Below are 16,594 nucleotides of genomic sequence, written 5' to 3' on the forward strand. Positions count from 1 at the left end.
AGGCCTCCTCCTCCTCCTGTCAGTCATCCCCAGATAGCACTCAGCATCGTGTCCGCTGGCACCTTGTAGGAAAAAGGGGCCTCGATGGGGAGCAAGTGAAGAGATGCCCCCCCCACCCCCTAAACCCTTTGAATCTGGTTTTATTAGGACTGAGGTCTCTAAAACGAGGACAAAACTGTCCTGACCTTTTAAAGCCAAACCCTCACACTAGAAGTTTATTTGTGGATTTAAAGTAGTTTGATTCTTAAATCGTATCCAAGCAGCAACGGGGACCTCCTCCTCCTCCTCCAGGAACGCAGTGGTGGACCCTCTGGAGCGGAGGGAGAACCAGGACTGAGTAAAAATAAGGGTTCTTAAGGGTCTGTGGTGCTGAGACAATCGGGGGGGCGACAGAGTCCACATTGTAGGTAGTTGGGAGACGAGAGAAAGCAGCCTGGTTACAAAAGGAAATCCTTTATTTAACCCCACTCAGGATTTACAGATAGGCACATTCACGTGAGGCATCGCCGGTCTGCTCGCCGCCTCGAGTCCAGCAGAAAAAATAAATAGAACATGGGCCATGTTCACCGGGAGGCTTTCCAAAACAAATCAAGGTTTTTTTTTTGGTGTGGGGGGGGGAGGCGATGCGATGAAGAACTCATCAGCGTCACAAGGACCGTGGACTTCCTGAAATGTCCCTGAACTCCTCCACCAGTGGACAAAATAACACCAATGGCTCTTCAGATGAAGCCCCCCCCCCCCCCACCAGGTCTGTAATTCATGAAGTTACATGTTTGTGCTTCTGATGAGGATTTTAGCTTTACATCTCAAAGCTTCTCCCAAAGAAGAAAACCTCAAACAATCCTTCAAATCGATAAAGTTGATGACAAAATCTCCACATTTATTGAAACATTTAGAAGTAAATCTTAAAATGCAGAAAGGGGACCTTTAACCACATAAATAAAATCTTTTAATAAAGCAGAAAGTAAAAAAGGAAATCATAAAAAGGGAAAATAAACCCATTTACACACTGTGAGCTCCAGGAGGAGGTGTTTAAACAAAAGGAGACGCAGCGACAAAAGCAGGAAGGAGCAAACGGGACGAGGCTCCGACGTGAAACCAAGGAAATAAATAAGCAGTCTTTATTCTTCTTAAAAAGGCTCCGGGGGGGGGGGATTGACTCGGGGGATATTTACACTTCAGAAACTGTGTCACAGGACGCTACATGGCATGAAGTCCTGAAAGGAGACTCAGAGCCCCCCCCCCCCCCGGCCTGAAGTCCTTCGCTGGGTTTCCTGTAGCCTGAGAGACTGACGGAGGAGGAGCGTTGGGAGGAGTGTAGTAACCGTGACTGCAGGGAGGAGGCGGAGCTTATATAATTAGTGTTTAAACGCCCCCCCCCCTTCTGTCCAGAGATCAAGGAGCCCTTTCACCCCCGATGACCCTTTTTAAAGCGTGATTTTGAGTTAAAAGTACTTCAAACACTCCTCGTCTTGTTTAAAGTTCGGGCTGCGCTTCCCTCCTCGTTGTGGACGCTCCTCACCAGGAGGAGACACCGGATCGAAGAGGAACGTCAAACAGTTCTGGGCTCGCTAGCCGCTACTCCCCCCCGTCCCCCTCCCCCTCCTCCAGGCGCCGCCTGTCCGTGTAAACGTCCCTGACCAGGAGGACTCTGGCGAGGAGGCCCTCCAGGAAGCGCCGCTCCAGCGGCGTGGAGCTGAACCACAGCGGGTCGTCGGGGCGGCGGTCGGGATCCGGCTGAACGTAGAAGACGTCCAGACGCTCGCGCAGCGACGCCGGGCTGCAGGGAGGACAAGAACCAAGGAGGCCAACAAGAGGAGGGAAAGGAGACAAGGGAGGTGTTAATCTGCGGTTGTGAGCCGTTGGAAAACAGTGAAATCATTTCCTCGAGCAGTCCTCATATTTTCGATAATCAACATCGCCGAGACGTCTGGATGTGAACAGCAAAGTGATTTAATCACAGGACTCTGTAATAAGAGTTTGTTACGTTTAATTCCCCCAACGGGTCAGAAGTCGGACTGTGAACCCACCACTTGGATCTGTAAAGGTCGTACAGGCGACACTCGCGCTTCTCCACCGGGCTTCGGGCCGCCGAGCCCCCCGAGTCGTCGTCCTGATCGCCGTCCTCCAACGTGCGCTTCCTCTTCCTCGACTCAGTTTGCCCTGAAAGAACCACGGATCAGCCGTTACAGAACACAATAGATCTGAAATGAAATGCTGATGTTTTGAACAATCTACACAAAGAACAATCGCACGCCTCACCGTGGTGATCCTGAGAGATGGCGGGCGCGAGGACGCAGGCTGCCGTCTCCGCGGCGACGGGGTGGATGGCGTCGGGGCCGTACACGTTGGCGAAGGAGAGGCGGAGGTGCTGCTCCACGGTGCGCAGGCCCAGGTGTTTGGTGTTCAGGTAGACCAGCGAGCGCAGCAGGGCAGCCGGACTCTGCTCCCCGAGCTGCCCGCTGCTCCACAGGCAGCGCTCCTCCACCCGGCCCCACAGGGAGCCTGCAGACACAAGCATGTAGTCACTGTTTGAAATACATTTTAGTGGCTTGTCCTGTGGGGGAGGGGGGGGGGAGGGTCCTCATATGTTATCGTAGTGCAATCACAAGCAATCAGGATGTGAACAGCAGAAGAATTCTAATCACGGGACCTGCGGCTCTGCGCCACCAGGGGGCAGGATTCATACTTTAGATGAACGTGGCACCCACCATCAGGGAGCACGCTGGGCTGCCAGTCCTTCAGAACCTTGTTGAGCTCTTCCCCGAACCGCCAGTAGCTCGGGTCCCCAAACAGGTCATCCGTCCGGCCTTTGGTGTGAAGGTGCTTCAAAACGCAAAGAGAACCCATTAAATTACACCTAAACAAGGTCAAAGTGACGCCGTGCGTCGATTTCGATGTTTGTGTCCTCATATTTAAAGTAATCAGCAGTTTCCTCTCAGAATGTGAACAGCAAAGAGTTATAATCACAGGACAAACATCTGGATCTGGAACAAGGATTCTGGCCAAAACTAAACATTCTAGGTTACATTTGTAGAAAAAAGAAAACGTACAGCGGCAAGGCCCGGAAAACGGTTTGAGACTTTTAAAGTCTAACCTTTCTTCATCAAACGTGAAACGAAAATACAGCTTCTAAACGTTGGAAGTTTCAACAAAGAGATACAAATCAATCTTACACTTTTCTGTGAGAAATCCCATCGCGGAGACGACGTGGGCCGCTGAGCTGCTCGCTGCCGCCATGCTGCTCACGTGTGAGAGCGCAGGGCGCTGCGCACCACTAATCTCTGTCCGACCGGAAACACGCCCGCTAACTTTAGTTCCTCCCTCTAAAAACCGCGGGAGCGATTCCAATAGAACGAATTGGCCAAATCTTTTTTTAAATTAGCTGAATTTCTATATTCTTTAGTTACAATTGTAGGGTCTTATTTTAAGAAATTCCAGCTAAGAGCGAAGGAGAAAACAGGGAAATGGAACACAGGACTGACCTTAACTTCTTTGTCTTTTTTTCTTTATAAAACTTCATAAAAAATAATAGGAGCCATATTTGGCCTTAAGTTGAGTTTGGCAATTATACAGTCGCCATCTTGGATTACAGATGTCATTGTGTTTTTTGGTATCAATAAAAAGGAAGTGACCATATTTGAAATACAGAGGACGACATGGCCGCCCTAAAGCATCCCCCGCTTTATGGTCTGTCTGACTCCGAATGGACCATAATGTACTAAATGAATGAACCCACCTGCTGGATGCCCAGAACGAGGTAGAGGATGCTGTCTGCAGAGTAGCGCTCCCCGCTGGGTCGGCACACCTCCCCGACGAACCGCGACAGAGCGGCGTTCAGCTCCTCCGAGCTCAGCAGCAGCAGGTTGCTCCTCGCCCGAGCTGCAGCAGACCAACAACAACAACAACAACCATTTACATTTCCAGGGGTGAGTGGTTTTGCTCCCGTTCACAGCAGAGCGGACGCGGCGATGCCGGCCTCAGCTCACCGGGTCTGGAGCCGTCCTTTGCGTCGGTGTCCTCCGATGGGTCGGAGGGGGACAGCGCCCAGCGCTTCCAGGCGTTGACCCCGTAGCGAGCTTTGAGAGGTAGCGAGCGACCTCCCGGGCGCCTCTCCTTGGGACGGGAAGCCCCTCCATCCGAGGCCTCCTCCAGCGCCCGCCTCTTGTTGCCCTGAGACACAAAAACCCAACGTTTACTACACGGGACGCGCTAGAGAGCGAGGAGTCCATAGTGGACAGAGTTCCTGTCAGCGTGTGCGTACTCGTCTCTCGGGGTGCGGTGGAGTCGCCGACTCCTCCTTCTCCTCCTTCTCCTCCTTCTCTTCCTTCTCCTCCTCAGCCAGGATGGCAGGAAGAGAGCAGCCCAGGTCCTCGTCCACTGCTTCAAGGACCGGGACGGGGTCTGAGGCTGAGAGGAAGCATTCGGTCCATTTACATGCACTCAGACTAACTTGGTTCATACAAGTAGATTTATATAGTCAGCGCTTTATTTAGGAGGAATGAGCCTTAAATAAATGTATTGTTTTGTATACCTATACTTTTTAAGTTTCAACCATTCATTATATTTATAGCTGTAATTCTTCGTTTTAATTTCACAGCTATACTTTATACTTTAAGTTTTAATCATACACTTTTATTTTCTTTTTCAATATAGCAATATTATTATCCTACATTTATATGTACAAGTGTGGATGATGTCAGTGGAACTACCTGAGCAGCCTTTACCTTGAGGGAAGTCTGCCTCCAGGTCCAGGTCAGGCTCATACAGGTCGTCGTCGTCCTCCTCGCCCTCCGTCTTCTCCACCTCTTCCTCCAACTTTTCTTCCTTCTTCTTGTCAGACTCGTCCTGCTTCACTTCTTCTACCTCCTCCTCCTCCTCCTGCTGCTGCTGCTGCTGCTGCTTCTCCTCCTCCTCCTGCTGCTGCTGCTTCTCCTCCTCCTCCTGCTGCTGCTGCTGCTTCGCCTCCTCCTTCTCCTCCTCCTCCTGCTGCTTCTCCTCCTTCTCCTCCTCCTGCTGCTGCTGCTTCTCCTCCTTCTCCTCTTCCTCAGAGCAGCTGCTGGAGGCCTCCACGAGCTTCTCGTCTGAAAGCCACAGGTAAGATCTTCATCATCATCCCCCTCTTTCTTCAAACCTCTATGAACCTTTTGTTTGAATCACATTGTTTTTAGAGGCTGTCACTCGCTCCAACAAGTTGGACCAATGAAAGCAAAGCGACTAAGCTCCTAAGCCAATGAGAGCGCAGGAGAACAGGACCCTAGATAAAGTGTGACAGCATGAGAACCTGGCTTCTGGTCCTCCGCGGTCATCTCCGCCGTGGAGGGCAGGTCGGAGGACACCTCGTTCTTCAGCTCCCTGATGGTCTGGACGATCTGCTCCGCCCCCTGCAGGGTGGTGGGCAGGAACACCGGGACGGGCACCTGGACGGGGGACACGGGGCGTCATGGATAAACCCTCTTTGTGTAGTTCTGAACCCATTCAGGCAGCCTGGCTGCTCGGCGCGTCGCGTCTCACCGGAACGGGCAGAGAGAGCGCAGCGGGAGCCAGCTGAGAGTACATGTTCATGGGCACGGGGATGAAGACGGGGACGGGGATGGGGACAGGAATGTACTCCCTCTTCACACCGTCGTCTACGTCTGTGGACACACACACACGGCAGTATATAAATAACCACTCATCGGGGCGGGTCAATGGGCGGGACGAGAGAGACGTCCTCTTCCTGGAGAACCTCCACAATATGAAAACGGCGCTCTACCGGTCTGCAGAAGCTTGCTCTGCATGTGGGGCTTGCAGTACGTGGCCTTGGTCAGCGTGAGCGGCTTGCAGAGGACCGCCTTGTTCTTCACGTCCCGCATCGGACCGCCGTACGCCGCCGTGCCCTGGCTCACCAGCTGCATGGACACGAGGGACAAGAGGGACAAGAGGGAGCTCTTTAGCTCGAGATGCATCGTTTAGAAACGACGGAATCTCTGAATTCCTGTAATTAAGCGCTGGCCTTTCACGAATAGTTCCCAGATAAAAGCTCCGCTAACACGTCAGAACATTTCAATTTGCCTTTAGACACTTCAGGAATCTAAAGTTTACATTAAAGTAGATATTTAAATCAAATAGTTACCAGGATATTAATATCAATAGTTTTCAGGACTACAAACTGAAACCCTTCATTCCCAAGACATTGTCACGCTGCCTTCAGCTCTGACCCTTCATAGAGATTAGTAACACAAGTGACTCTTTAATAAAGTCGTACTCACCCCAAGTTTGGTTTGCATTTCATAACCTGCAACAAAACACACGAAAAATCTATTTTAATTACACATTATTCAGGATAACTTTAGATTAATTAATAATTTGTTTGGCTAACAAAAGTCCAAATTGACATCCATGTTTTGTTTTATTGTTGAAAAAGTCATTTTCTGCATTTTAATTTTGATAATCAAAATAGCCGTTGACTTTTCCCTGTTGATCGTCATTATTGACCACATAACAGAGCGCCATCGTCTCAGTTACCCAGGGTGGCGTTCTCGGGGCCCCTCTGCGTGACCATGATGGGCTCGTTCTGCTGGCAGTAGAACTTCAGCAAACACTCCTGGTCGCAGAAGTGCTTCATCTCAGACCTCCACATCACCGACTCCGTCAGGCTCCCCTGAACCTTGCAGCAGTCGCAGCGCGCCGCCTACGAGAGGAACGTTTTCACAGAGGCCATTAAAAAAATATATATATATATATAACAGCAACACGCAGACGTCTTTTCCGGCGGCGGAGCCGACCTTGAAGTACCAGTCGTTGAACTTCTTGGCGCAGGCCTCGCCGCAGAAGTCCCGCGTCATGCCGCCCAGCTGCCGGGTCACGCCCCTCTTGCACAGCTGGCTGCAGTGGTTGCAGCTGACGCACTTCAGACCCAGGCGCTTTATGAAGTCCTGCTTGAAGAGCAGCTTGCAGCCTGGGGGACGACATTCCGAGAGAGGAGACACGAGATGGTAAAGCCAGCGGGGGGAGAGAGCTTCAGACGGGCCGTCCCAGAGGAGGCGGATACCTTCGCTGCAGAAAGGCCTCTTGACTCCGGAGAACTTCACCATCTCGTGCAGCGTCTTCTCCTCCTGGCAGTACTCGCAGGAGGTGACGATGCAGTGCAGCTTCTTGTAGTCCTCGCAGCACGTCTTGCTGCAGAACTGGTGCACCTTGTCCTGATTCAGAGACATTTATAATCAATTCCTCCATTTCACCTCAGAAAGTCCACCCCTTCCCCCTGTGCCTCGGACATCTGGATAAAAGCTCCTCACCTGCCACTCCAGGGTCTCGGGCTTCAGGCTGAAGGCTCCTCGGCAGTAGTTGCACTTCAGCGTGACGCTGGTCGTGTTGTTCGTGGTGGAGAGCGCCGTCTCTCCGTTGGTGGTCGTTAGAAGAGCGGCATTCTGAAGAAATAAAATGAAAGGTCAAACACAGGAACTTAAAAAGCTTTTGATGATCAGCCTTCCATTAAAAAAAACACACCCGGATGTATTTACGGGTTAACTCATGCAGAGTGGGACCACAATGCATTTCTTCAATGTGTTTAACCTGCACCACCTTTAACCAGATGCTCTTCGCGGTAGGCCGCAGATTCTTTAAGGAAAGAGGCAGAGCAATGCGCCCTCAGCTGTGCGATAAAGAGAAGAGCCCCCCCCCCCCTACCTGGAACTTGGTGACACACGGAGAGCTGCAGAAGTTGAGGATGTTCCCCTCTGGCAGCGTGGCCTGGTACTGCGGTAACGAGTTCTTCTTGCAGAAGTGACACGACGGCTCAGTGTCTGCACACACAGACGGTACACGTTGTTACTCAAAGCTTTCATTAAGCACACAGGTCAACACCCCGCACGGGGGGGCATGAATGAATAACACGATAGCGGCCCGTCGATGTATAGAAGCCTTTATGAAAAGGTGCCATTGTGCGAAGAAACCCAAATAAAAGGCACCGTCACTCACTGATGAAGGAGGTGGAGGCCAGCTTGCCCTTGTTCATGCAGCTGACGGAGCAGAAGGAGCCCATGGTGCCGCCCGCCCCGATGCTGTGCAGAACCTCGCCCGTCTTGATCAGCGTTTTGCAAGTGAGGCACGTGGCCAGTTTACTGTGAGCCTGGAACCAGAGGGGGGGGGGGGGGGGGGGAAGAGGGGCGGGGGTTAAACATTGAGGAGACACAGGTTTGGGTTTGTCAGTGAAGACTTTTATGGAAGTTGTGTTTTTCCCCCCAATTTGGACGAATAGACGACACAGCTGATAAAATAAAAATAATATATATATATGCATATATAAAGAAATAAAAAACCATTGAAATGCTCATTACAGAAAAAGTCTCCACAGCTTCCTCCACTTAGAGGAATGTCATAAATAAGATGCGTTGCCAAGCAACAAATACAATTCCAACATCTTGCATTACAGGATGCAACAACAAAAGTCTAAGACTTTTAAGTGTTTCACTTTTACCTCTTTAATGAAGATTGATTTACCTCGGGTAGTTAAAAAATGTGAATATATACAAAACAAAATGTATAATCCTACCAAATACTACTACTGTGTGCCCCCCCTCGGGTACCTGCTTGAAGTCCCGGATGCAGTTCTGGCAGCAGAAGCGCTTCTGCTGGCCGTCCACCAGCAGGAAGTGGTTGGCCGAGGCGCGGCTGGGCAGGTAGTCGCCGCACTGCTCGCAGCAGTTCATGATGAGCCCGTTGGCCCGGCGGTACACGTTGAAGCACGTGTCGCTGCAGATCTTGTGGGTCACGGTCTTGAAGCTGACCTCGTGCCGGATCTGTGGGAAAGGGGGAAGGGGTGGGGGGGGGATGTGAGGTTCTTCTTCAGAGTTTCACCGTTCTGCTCTGGACGAGTTTAAGATCACTGAGAGGCTGTCAATAGTGTGGTGTAACAATGTTAACAGTACAGACAGCCTCCACATGGGAAACACTTAACACATGAATGACCCCGCCGGGTGGACTGACCTCAGTGAGCTTCCCGCAGACGGTGCATTTGGTCTTGAGGATGGATTTGGGGGGGTTCTGCTTGCTCTCGTAGGCGCCGAGGCAGCCCGTGCTGCAGAACTCCTGGAAGGACTCGCTGGAGTCCACCTGGGCCACGATGGTGCCCTTCATGTTGGTGATGTCCCTGAAAAGGGTTCAGAGTGGTCATCGCTCAGGAAGGAGTTTTATTTCCAGGTTTGTGTCACTAATTCTTTGTTTAATTGGGTATTTAGTTTGTTGGGGCCTCTGCTTGTGATTATTACAATAAACAAACACTGAATCTACCTTTAAAATATTATTAATAAGAGTTAAAAGCAAATCTATCAGAAAGACAACCAACTAAAAACAACCCTCCTCCTCTATTGAAGCATATACTGTACTTTTTGCACATGGTGCAGCTCTTCTTGGGGGCGGGCTTGTGGGAGAAGGCGGAGAGGCAGGTGGTGGAGCAGAACAGGTGGGTGGAGCCTTTGCGCTGGTAGGCCGTCTGGCCTTTCTTCAGCGGCTTCTTGCAGTTGGCGCAGGTCACCTGGGAGAAGACAAACTGCACAATGACATCACCGCGGGGAGACGCCACCCAGAGACGCTTTGCACACGTCCCAGAGGACCGGCATTGGGTTTCGTCCAATTAAACACACCCAATTAATAATACTGAATTAAAGGTCTAGAACAGAAAAAATTCTGTTAAAAACTGAAGATACTAACATTTCTGTTTGATATGAATTTAAAGTATTAATCTTTCCATAACCATCTCATCATTAATATACCTTCATATACTGATTAAAAATAATATTGTAATATATGCGCACACACACACACGAAAATAATTTATACTTGTGTAATATAAATAATAAACTAGTTTTAAAATACGAGTTTGTCTTCCGCGTCTGTCTACACGGGACGTCCCATGAACTGAGAGGATCACCTTGACCGTCCGGGGCTGCGATGAAGTCTGGCCGGGCGCTTTGGGCAGGGAGGAGGCCGCCGGCAGAGCGTCGACCCCCGCCTGTTTCTGGCTGCGGGGGACCGAGGCCGACTGGGAGATCCACGAGTCTGAAGGGGGGGGGTGGGGGGGGGGAGTGAGATGGAGCTTTTCCCAAAAGTGGTAACAGAGACGCTACCTTTATCCATCCTTGTAAAGCACGAATAAAGTAAGCCCTCCAAAGACGTCTAACCCTTTGCGCTGTGAGTGAAGGAGCCGAGGTGCCACATTACAAGTCACCATGTGGTCCCATAAAGATCAAAATAACACCATCACCTCGTTTCTTACGTTACCTGTCCTGTTGTGCTCCCCCGCGTCTCCGTTCTGCACCAGCTGGCCATCGGGCCCGGAGCCCCTCCCGGGGTTGAAGGAGGCGGGGGGTCGGCCCGACGGGGCGTCGGGGTTCAGGCTGAAGGAGCTGGCGATCTGCAGGCCGTTCTCCTCCACGTGGCCCTCGCCCTGCTGGACACGCAGGAGGCTTCGGTTAGTGGTTTCAAAACGCTACATGCGACGTAATTAATGCTAAAATGTTGCCATGGCAACTGCACGGCATCATCTACACCACCACCAAAATCATATGGACCTTATATTAAGTCAGCTGAAGTGGTCTATATTCTTCAGCACCTTTTTATATCATTGTGATATTCAGCTTCAACACTTTATTTGTTCTTTTGCAAACACAAGTATAGTTGTTAAATCATTATTGTAAAGAGTCTAAATCTAATTTCTTAATGACTTGCCTAGTTACAGGTAAAAACATTCTTTAACATCCAACTTGTTAAAAGTAAACCGGATGAGGATAAAAAGCCTCACCGCGGCTGCGCCCTGCAGCGAGGTCACCGAGGTGATGACCAGCGCCATGTCGTCCTGCGCGTCCCTCAACTGTGCCGGCGTGGACTCGGCGGCGGCGTGCCCCCGACCACCGGCCCCCAGCGTGGTGACGCTGGCGATCCTGATCTCCGACTCGGCCTCGGGGCTGCTGAGCGCGCCCGGCGAGCGCGACTCGAAGGCGCCCCCTGGGCGCGGCGGTGGGGAGGCCGGCGCGCTCCTCTGCTCGCTGTCCTCCTCCTCGTCGTCAATGACGATGGGCTCCGCCTCTGCGGTGGGCGGCGGCGGCGCGGGGGACGACAGGCTGAAGGAGATGGGAGAACCCGGCGTGGAAACTTCTGCCGTCTCGGCCGGCTCCAGGCGGTCCGGGGCGGGCGCGTCTCTGGTGGGGGTCGCGGCAGAAGGCTGGGGATCCTCCTCCTCCCCCAGGAGAACCACGTCGTCGTCATCGTCCTCCCCGCCGACCTCCTTCGGGGCCTCGTCAACGACTTCTTCCCCTTCTTGTTTTGTTGCCATGGAAACCGCCTCCCTCGAGGGGGCTGCGGCCGGTCGCTCGGGGGAGGGAGTGGCATCCATGGGCTCCACCCGCTCCCCTGCTGCCTCTTCCGCCGCGGCGGGGTTGGGTTCTGACTCCCCTTCCATCGCTATGGCAACCACCTGGCGAAGCAAACAAAAGGGCTGTTTGAGACATGAAAACCTAATTATCTGCTGGCAGCTGCACAGGTGACGCAGGTGTCCCCAGAGGGCAGACCCCCCCCCCCGCCCCCCCGTGACTGATGAAGACTCATTGTCAGCTACCACCTCTTCTGCCATCATTACTTAGCTCTTGCCATGGAAAAAATTGGTTCTATTTATCAAGGGTTTCAGATATCTGATGAAATGGAGCAACACCACCCATCTGGACAGCTGCCAACCAGCTTAAATCTTTTAAATTATCTCCAGCTGTCACTTTGAACGTTTTATTATATTGAGGCAGAGATGTATTTGAAGACGTCTTTGATTCTGATCCGATAGAATTATTTTAAACTCACCTTCAGATTTCCCCATAATAGTCTAAAAAAAAAATTGTTTAATATTGATTATTCAAAGCGTTGGCAACCAATTTTATTATCGATTCGTTGTGTCACGTGGAGAAAAAATAAAAAAGGAAGGAGCCGACGCAGAGGAAAGAGCAGCGCCGGCAGATGTTGTTTAGTCACATGACGCAGGCAACAACGTCCGTTTGAGTGAAGTCGTCCAAAGTGTGCGAGCATTTCACATTGAATAAACTAAAAAATGTGAGTCAGTGGCAAAATATGCAAAGTCAACGTAACGTGGCACGAGAGCACCACGTTGTCCCGTTTTGAGGTGATGAACATAAGGAGCCTCCAGCAGCTCTTCTGCTGTTTACTGGTCATCCAGCTGATCAAGCTAGCGTTAGCTCGCTAATAACAGCAGTAAAGCAGTTAGCAAGACTAAAGACACGTTTTTATTTACTCTCCTTTTTCTGTTGTCCTGTATATATTTCGTGCTTTGTCCCATTTTGGTTATTGTTGACAAATATATTTGTATGTGTTGTACTTTTTAATGCTGTCATATACGGTAGTCTAGTGCACATCTATTGTGGGTTGTACGGTAGTTGATAGTTAGGTAGTTGCCTGTTAAATAAATAATAATCTGATTGTGAGTTCTGACGTTAAAACTAATCCTTAAATTAAATTTTATTGGTATTTTTCTTTATTTTTTATAAATTATTATGTTCAAAGAGCAACCTGTGCTGAAATATTTTTGACATGTGAATTTGCAGTTCTGTTTTAGAATAAAAGTTTGGAAATTAAAGCTTTTTTTAACCGATTCATCGGAAAAATAAGAGCGATTAATCAACTATCAAAACAAACGTTAGCTGCAGAGTAGCAGCCGCTAAGGCGTCAGCTAACGGGGCTCCAGTAAATAAACCCAACACACTCATTGCAACGTTCACCCAGAGGACGAACAAACCACAGACTGAATGTGGACAAAGTCAGAGAGACGTCATCCGGTGGTTTGTGGACCGTTTCAGGGCCTCGGGTTCAGTGTTCTGGACGGAGGAGGACGTGGACTCCTATACTGTCAATCAGCGTGTAGCCCCGCCCTAAAGCATCCCCTGCTTTATGGTCTGTTTGACTCTAAATAGAAATTAACATTATTATTACACAATGCAGCTTGCCTGTGTCCGCAGGACGTCTCCACACTCTTTACTACAACACTTCATCGTTTTGTCAGGTACATGAACACGTGGATCAACAGTGTAAACTGAAATGTGCCGTTAACACCATTTACTGTGTAATTCACTGTGGGGGGGGGGGGGGGGGGGGGGGCGAGAGCTAACGGCTCCCGCGGCTTCTACATCGGTGACCATAGCAACTGGTGAAGCTACACCTTGGTTGCCGTGGCGACGGCAAGGCCCACCGCAGGGACTCGTTCTCTCCCGCTCTACAGCAGGGCCTCGGCTTGCGCTTCACGCGGAATTAATGAATGCACTCGGATGTTAAAAAAATAAATAAAAAAAAAAGAGAGGAACTAGGCCGCGGTGAGAGGAAGATCAAATACGACTTGGAGTCTGCTCTCAAAGGATCCTGTTTGCACCGCAGTGAGATCGCACATCACGCTGGTGACGACAGGTGCAACACACACACACACACACACACACACAGCAGCGGAAGCAACGTCACTGGAGTGACATCATCGCGCTGGTCCCTCATTGTAGTTTGGGTCATAAAATAAAGGAGAAGTCATTTTAAAGTCTGCAGTACGTCCCCCCCACCATCCCCACGGCCACATTTAAACAAGCAATTGATTAAATGGAGACAAGTGTGTACTTAACTTTATTTGTCATAAACACTTCATATCCACCTATAGAAATAAATGTACTACTTGTACAATTTTATAAAAGCTACTGCATGTACCCACTTATGTCAAGTAATAGTCCTGCATTAGTGCATTATCTAAAATGTTAAAATACTACATACTATATATCCCAAAACTTTTGAGATGTGATTTAAAAACTCAAATGTTGATTGTCATCTCCACACATGTTCAACTTAAATAAACCCTGACTCCAGCCAACAGTCCATTATTGCTTTTCTCATTTCCATCATCAGTATTTATACACAATAGAAACTAAAACCTCCCTGCTGAGTGAAAGACATCAAACGGGACATAAGCGCAACCAACAAAGTGTGTTGTAGCCGCTTCAAAAAACATGCCAACTTTAAAATGATAAAACTGGAAATAAGGCTGCAGCACTAGAAACCCCCAAAGATGAAATGCTTTCCTCATAATAAGGCAGCTCTGCAGCATCTTGTGTCTTAATGTGTTAAAAACATTTCGTATCTGTTCATAAATGTTAACGAAGAAATAGTGAACTGCTTCTATAAAAGTTCATCCAGGAATTTGTGAATAAAAACAACCAAACACTGCTGTGTTATCACAGCAGAGCTGCACAACGTGTGTGTGCGTGCGTGTGTGTGCGGTTGCTCACGGTGACCATGTGACAGGAAGCCACATCGAGCATCTGTTCAAGATCGAGAGCCGTTCTCGACCAACAAGGACAAATCCCCCCCCCCCCCCTCAAAAAATATAAACGCATCAGAGTTGTGGTTATTACAGCCATCAGGAGGAGAATCTATGTGCAAAGACTCTGCAATGCAGAACTGGGGGGGCACGATGGGAAGGGGGGGGGGGGTTGCGATCTACCTTGGATCATAACGTCAACACCAGGTGGACAGTGTGGGTGGGTGGGGGGGGGGGTCGCGCTGCGTCCGTGCCACATCACGGACAACAACATCACCACATCAGGTGCTCCTCCACCTTTTTTCGCGAGTTGACACCCCCCCCCCCCTCAGGCAGGTCACAAGGTTGGAGGCATGCAGCTGCCGTTTGCGCAAATAGCGCAGCGACTAATACACATCCGGACACAAACGGAGATCATCATCGTCGTCGTCACAGATCGCGTTCGCGGGGGACGGCTTGTACCCGGCGCCCTTGGTAGTTTCTACCGGGCCACAACAGCCCCGAACCGGGCCGCACGCCCAGCTGTGACGCGCGCAAACTACGGAGAGCGGGTCGCTCAAACTTCAGGAGGCACGAAGAGCACAAACTACCTGAGCGGGCGCAGCCATCAACGGGAATCAATTCATGGAGGACAACGGGGGGGGGGGGGGGCAACGTGGTCCGAGCCGCGCTCCTCCCCCTTGTGCTCTTCCCCCTGGCGCAAACTGCCCACTGGTTAGCGGCGGGGAGGGGGAGCGCGCGTGCACAGACTGCGCCAGTTAACAAATAAAGACACCACGAAAAAAAACAAAATCTATTCTATTTAAAACACTCATTAGCATTAAGAGTATTGTATACACAATGCGAGCTAAATGTTCCAAAGTGTGACACTCACTTCACCTCCCCCCGGTGATCAATAACCACCAAAACATAACATGCCGGGAGTCTGAATAAAAAAGCCCGGTTCACATGATACCTGACACCGGGGGGGGGGGGGCGATAATTGGAAAGTTACCCCACCACGCTCGCGGAGTCCACCCTGGCGCAATCAGAGGCGCGTATCCGCGCGCCACCACCAGGGGCGCCCCCGCGATGCGCATCACGTGACTAGTCTTGCCCCAGTGTCGTAAACACATTGTGGCGCAAAACGAATTCATCGGGTTTACGTGAGTCCCCCGGGAAGGGGAAGGTGGGGGGTAACGTGACCCAAAAGCCGGGTATAAACGTGGTAATTTCACAGAATGTACCCCCCCCGCCCCCCCACCAGCACCACCACCCCCCCACCCGGAGCGGAAAGCAGCACTGCCGTGTCCGCCATTAGGGACAAAACGAACCACCCCGGAGACTAGAGGCGGCAATGGCCAGAGCAAGAAGGGAGGGGGGGGGATCTCTTCAAATTAACAATTTATTGTTCACTAATGTGTGTCCCCCCCCCTCGGCGTCACTCCGGGGGGGCGGGGAGGACTCGGACACCCGCCCGACGACCCGCACAAGTTTCCCCTAAACTTTCCCCTCGCGAGGCTATAAACCGGCACATCACGAAAAAGCCCAAAACGCGTCAGAGAGGTTCCTTACCGGAGGAGAGCTCGCGACGGTGCAGCGCCACTTTTGTGCCTCGACATTAATCCCGGGGAGCGCATGCGCAGAATTTAGAACTTTTCCCTTTACGTCCGCAGATCGTGTGCGGCACAGATGAGTCACTGCGTAACGGTTAAGTCGTCTCACGTGACGTAACCAGGCCGGGTGTGTGTGTGTGTGGTGGGGGGAGGGAGGGGGAGGGGGTGTACAGCATTTCTAGGATCCCGCAATAGAGGGTGAGTGAGACCTCCTGTTTTCTTACTCTCTGATGGCCTCCATCAATGTGTTTTTTTTACTTCGCCGCGCATGCGCACAGGGCGCAATCAGGCGGCTTACACGGTTGGCAATTGAATTGCTCCAATAAGCCGATGTAACCTAATCGATATGCATCACTTCTGCCGTGTAAACTGACTCCAGATCTGCCAATAAACGATCATCAAGATGTCATCGTGTTTAAAAAAAATAAAACAAATTACAAGCTGCATTTGAAGTAGACACAACTCGGGTCCAATCAGGAGGGAGGATCCGGGTTGAGGGAGCTCACGTACCCGGTTCTGTTGGTGCAACATCGGGTTTCCTAAGATTTCATCCGGGTACACGAAGGAGAAACCAAAGCGGTGCAGAGAATAAACCCAAGAATTACCATGAGAGTGTTTGAAAAACAACATTGCGGAAGTCCCTGGAGAAGCTTAAAAAGACCTTAAGATC

The 16,594-nt window shown here is 50.6% G+C and overlaps 1 protein-coding gene across 3 annotated transcripts; it reads right to left on the reverse strand.

The window, feature by feature from the left end:
• Window positions 1–747: 747 nt before the first annotated feature.
• On the reverse strand, window positions 748–15,974 carry zmym2 (zinc finger, MYM-type 2). 3 transcript variants are annotated; one of them, XM_037488739.2, is made up of 25 exons: window positions 15,884–15,974; window positions 10,784–11,455; window positions 10,264–10,432; window positions 9,914–10,041; window positions 9,369–9,517; window positions 8,971–9,133; window positions 8,571–8,783; window positions 7,963–8,113; window positions 7,672–7,787; window positions 7,281–7,412; window positions 7,034–7,184; window positions 6,768–6,940; window positions 6,508–6,673; window positions 6,252–6,277; window positions 5,756–5,891; window positions 5,515–5,636; window positions 5,285–5,420; window positions 4,728–5,084; window positions 4,265–4,410; window positions 3,990–4,173; window positions 3,740–3,882; window positions 2,712–2,826; window positions 2,263–2,505; window positions 2,031–2,163; window positions 748–1,780 (listed from the first exon to the last, which is right to left on the reverse strand). In XM_037488739.2, the coding sequence occupies exons 2-25, from the start codon at window positions 11,438–11,440 to the stop codon at window positions 1,579–1,581; spliced, it is 4,311 nt and encodes a 1,436-aa protein (XP_037344636.2). In that variant the 5' UTR covers window positions 11,441–11,455; window positions 15,884–15,974; the 3' UTR covers window positions 748–1,578. The 3 variants fall into 3 exon arrangements, with proteins under 3 accessions (XP_037344636.2, XP_037344634.2, XP_037344635.2); XM_037488737.2 differs by having other exon boundaries at window positions 4,713–5,084; XM_037488738.2 differs by lacking the exon at window positions 15,884–15,974 and adding an exon at window positions 15,329–15,362 and having other exon boundaries at window positions 4,713–5,084.
• Between the last annotated feature and the right edge of the window lie 620 nt (window positions 15,975–16,594).

Source organism: Pungitius pungitius, chromosome 10, assembly GCF_949316345.1.
Source record: "Pungitius pungitius chromosome 10, fPunPun2.1, whole genome shotgun sequence".
NCBI classification, from domain to species: domain Eukaryota; kingdom Metazoa; phylum Chordata; class Actinopteri; order Perciformes; family Gasterosteidae; genus Pungitius; species Pungitius pungitius.

Bases quoted from the DNA above. Each gene is read 5' to 3' on its own strand.
- zmym2 (XM_037488737.2), bottom strand. From the start codon at position 11,440: ATGGAAGGGGAGTCAGAACCCAACCCCGCCGCGGCGGAAGAGGCAGCA. The intron at 8,114-8,570 runs GTACCCGAGGGG...CTCTGGTTCCAG, and splicing joins GCATCCGGGACTTCAAGCAG to GCTCACAGTAAACTGGCCAC. The intron at 6,941-7,033 runs GTATCCGCCTCC...GTCGTCCCCCAG, and splicing joins GAGGCCTTTCTGCAGCGAAG to GCTGCAAGCTGCTCTTCAAG.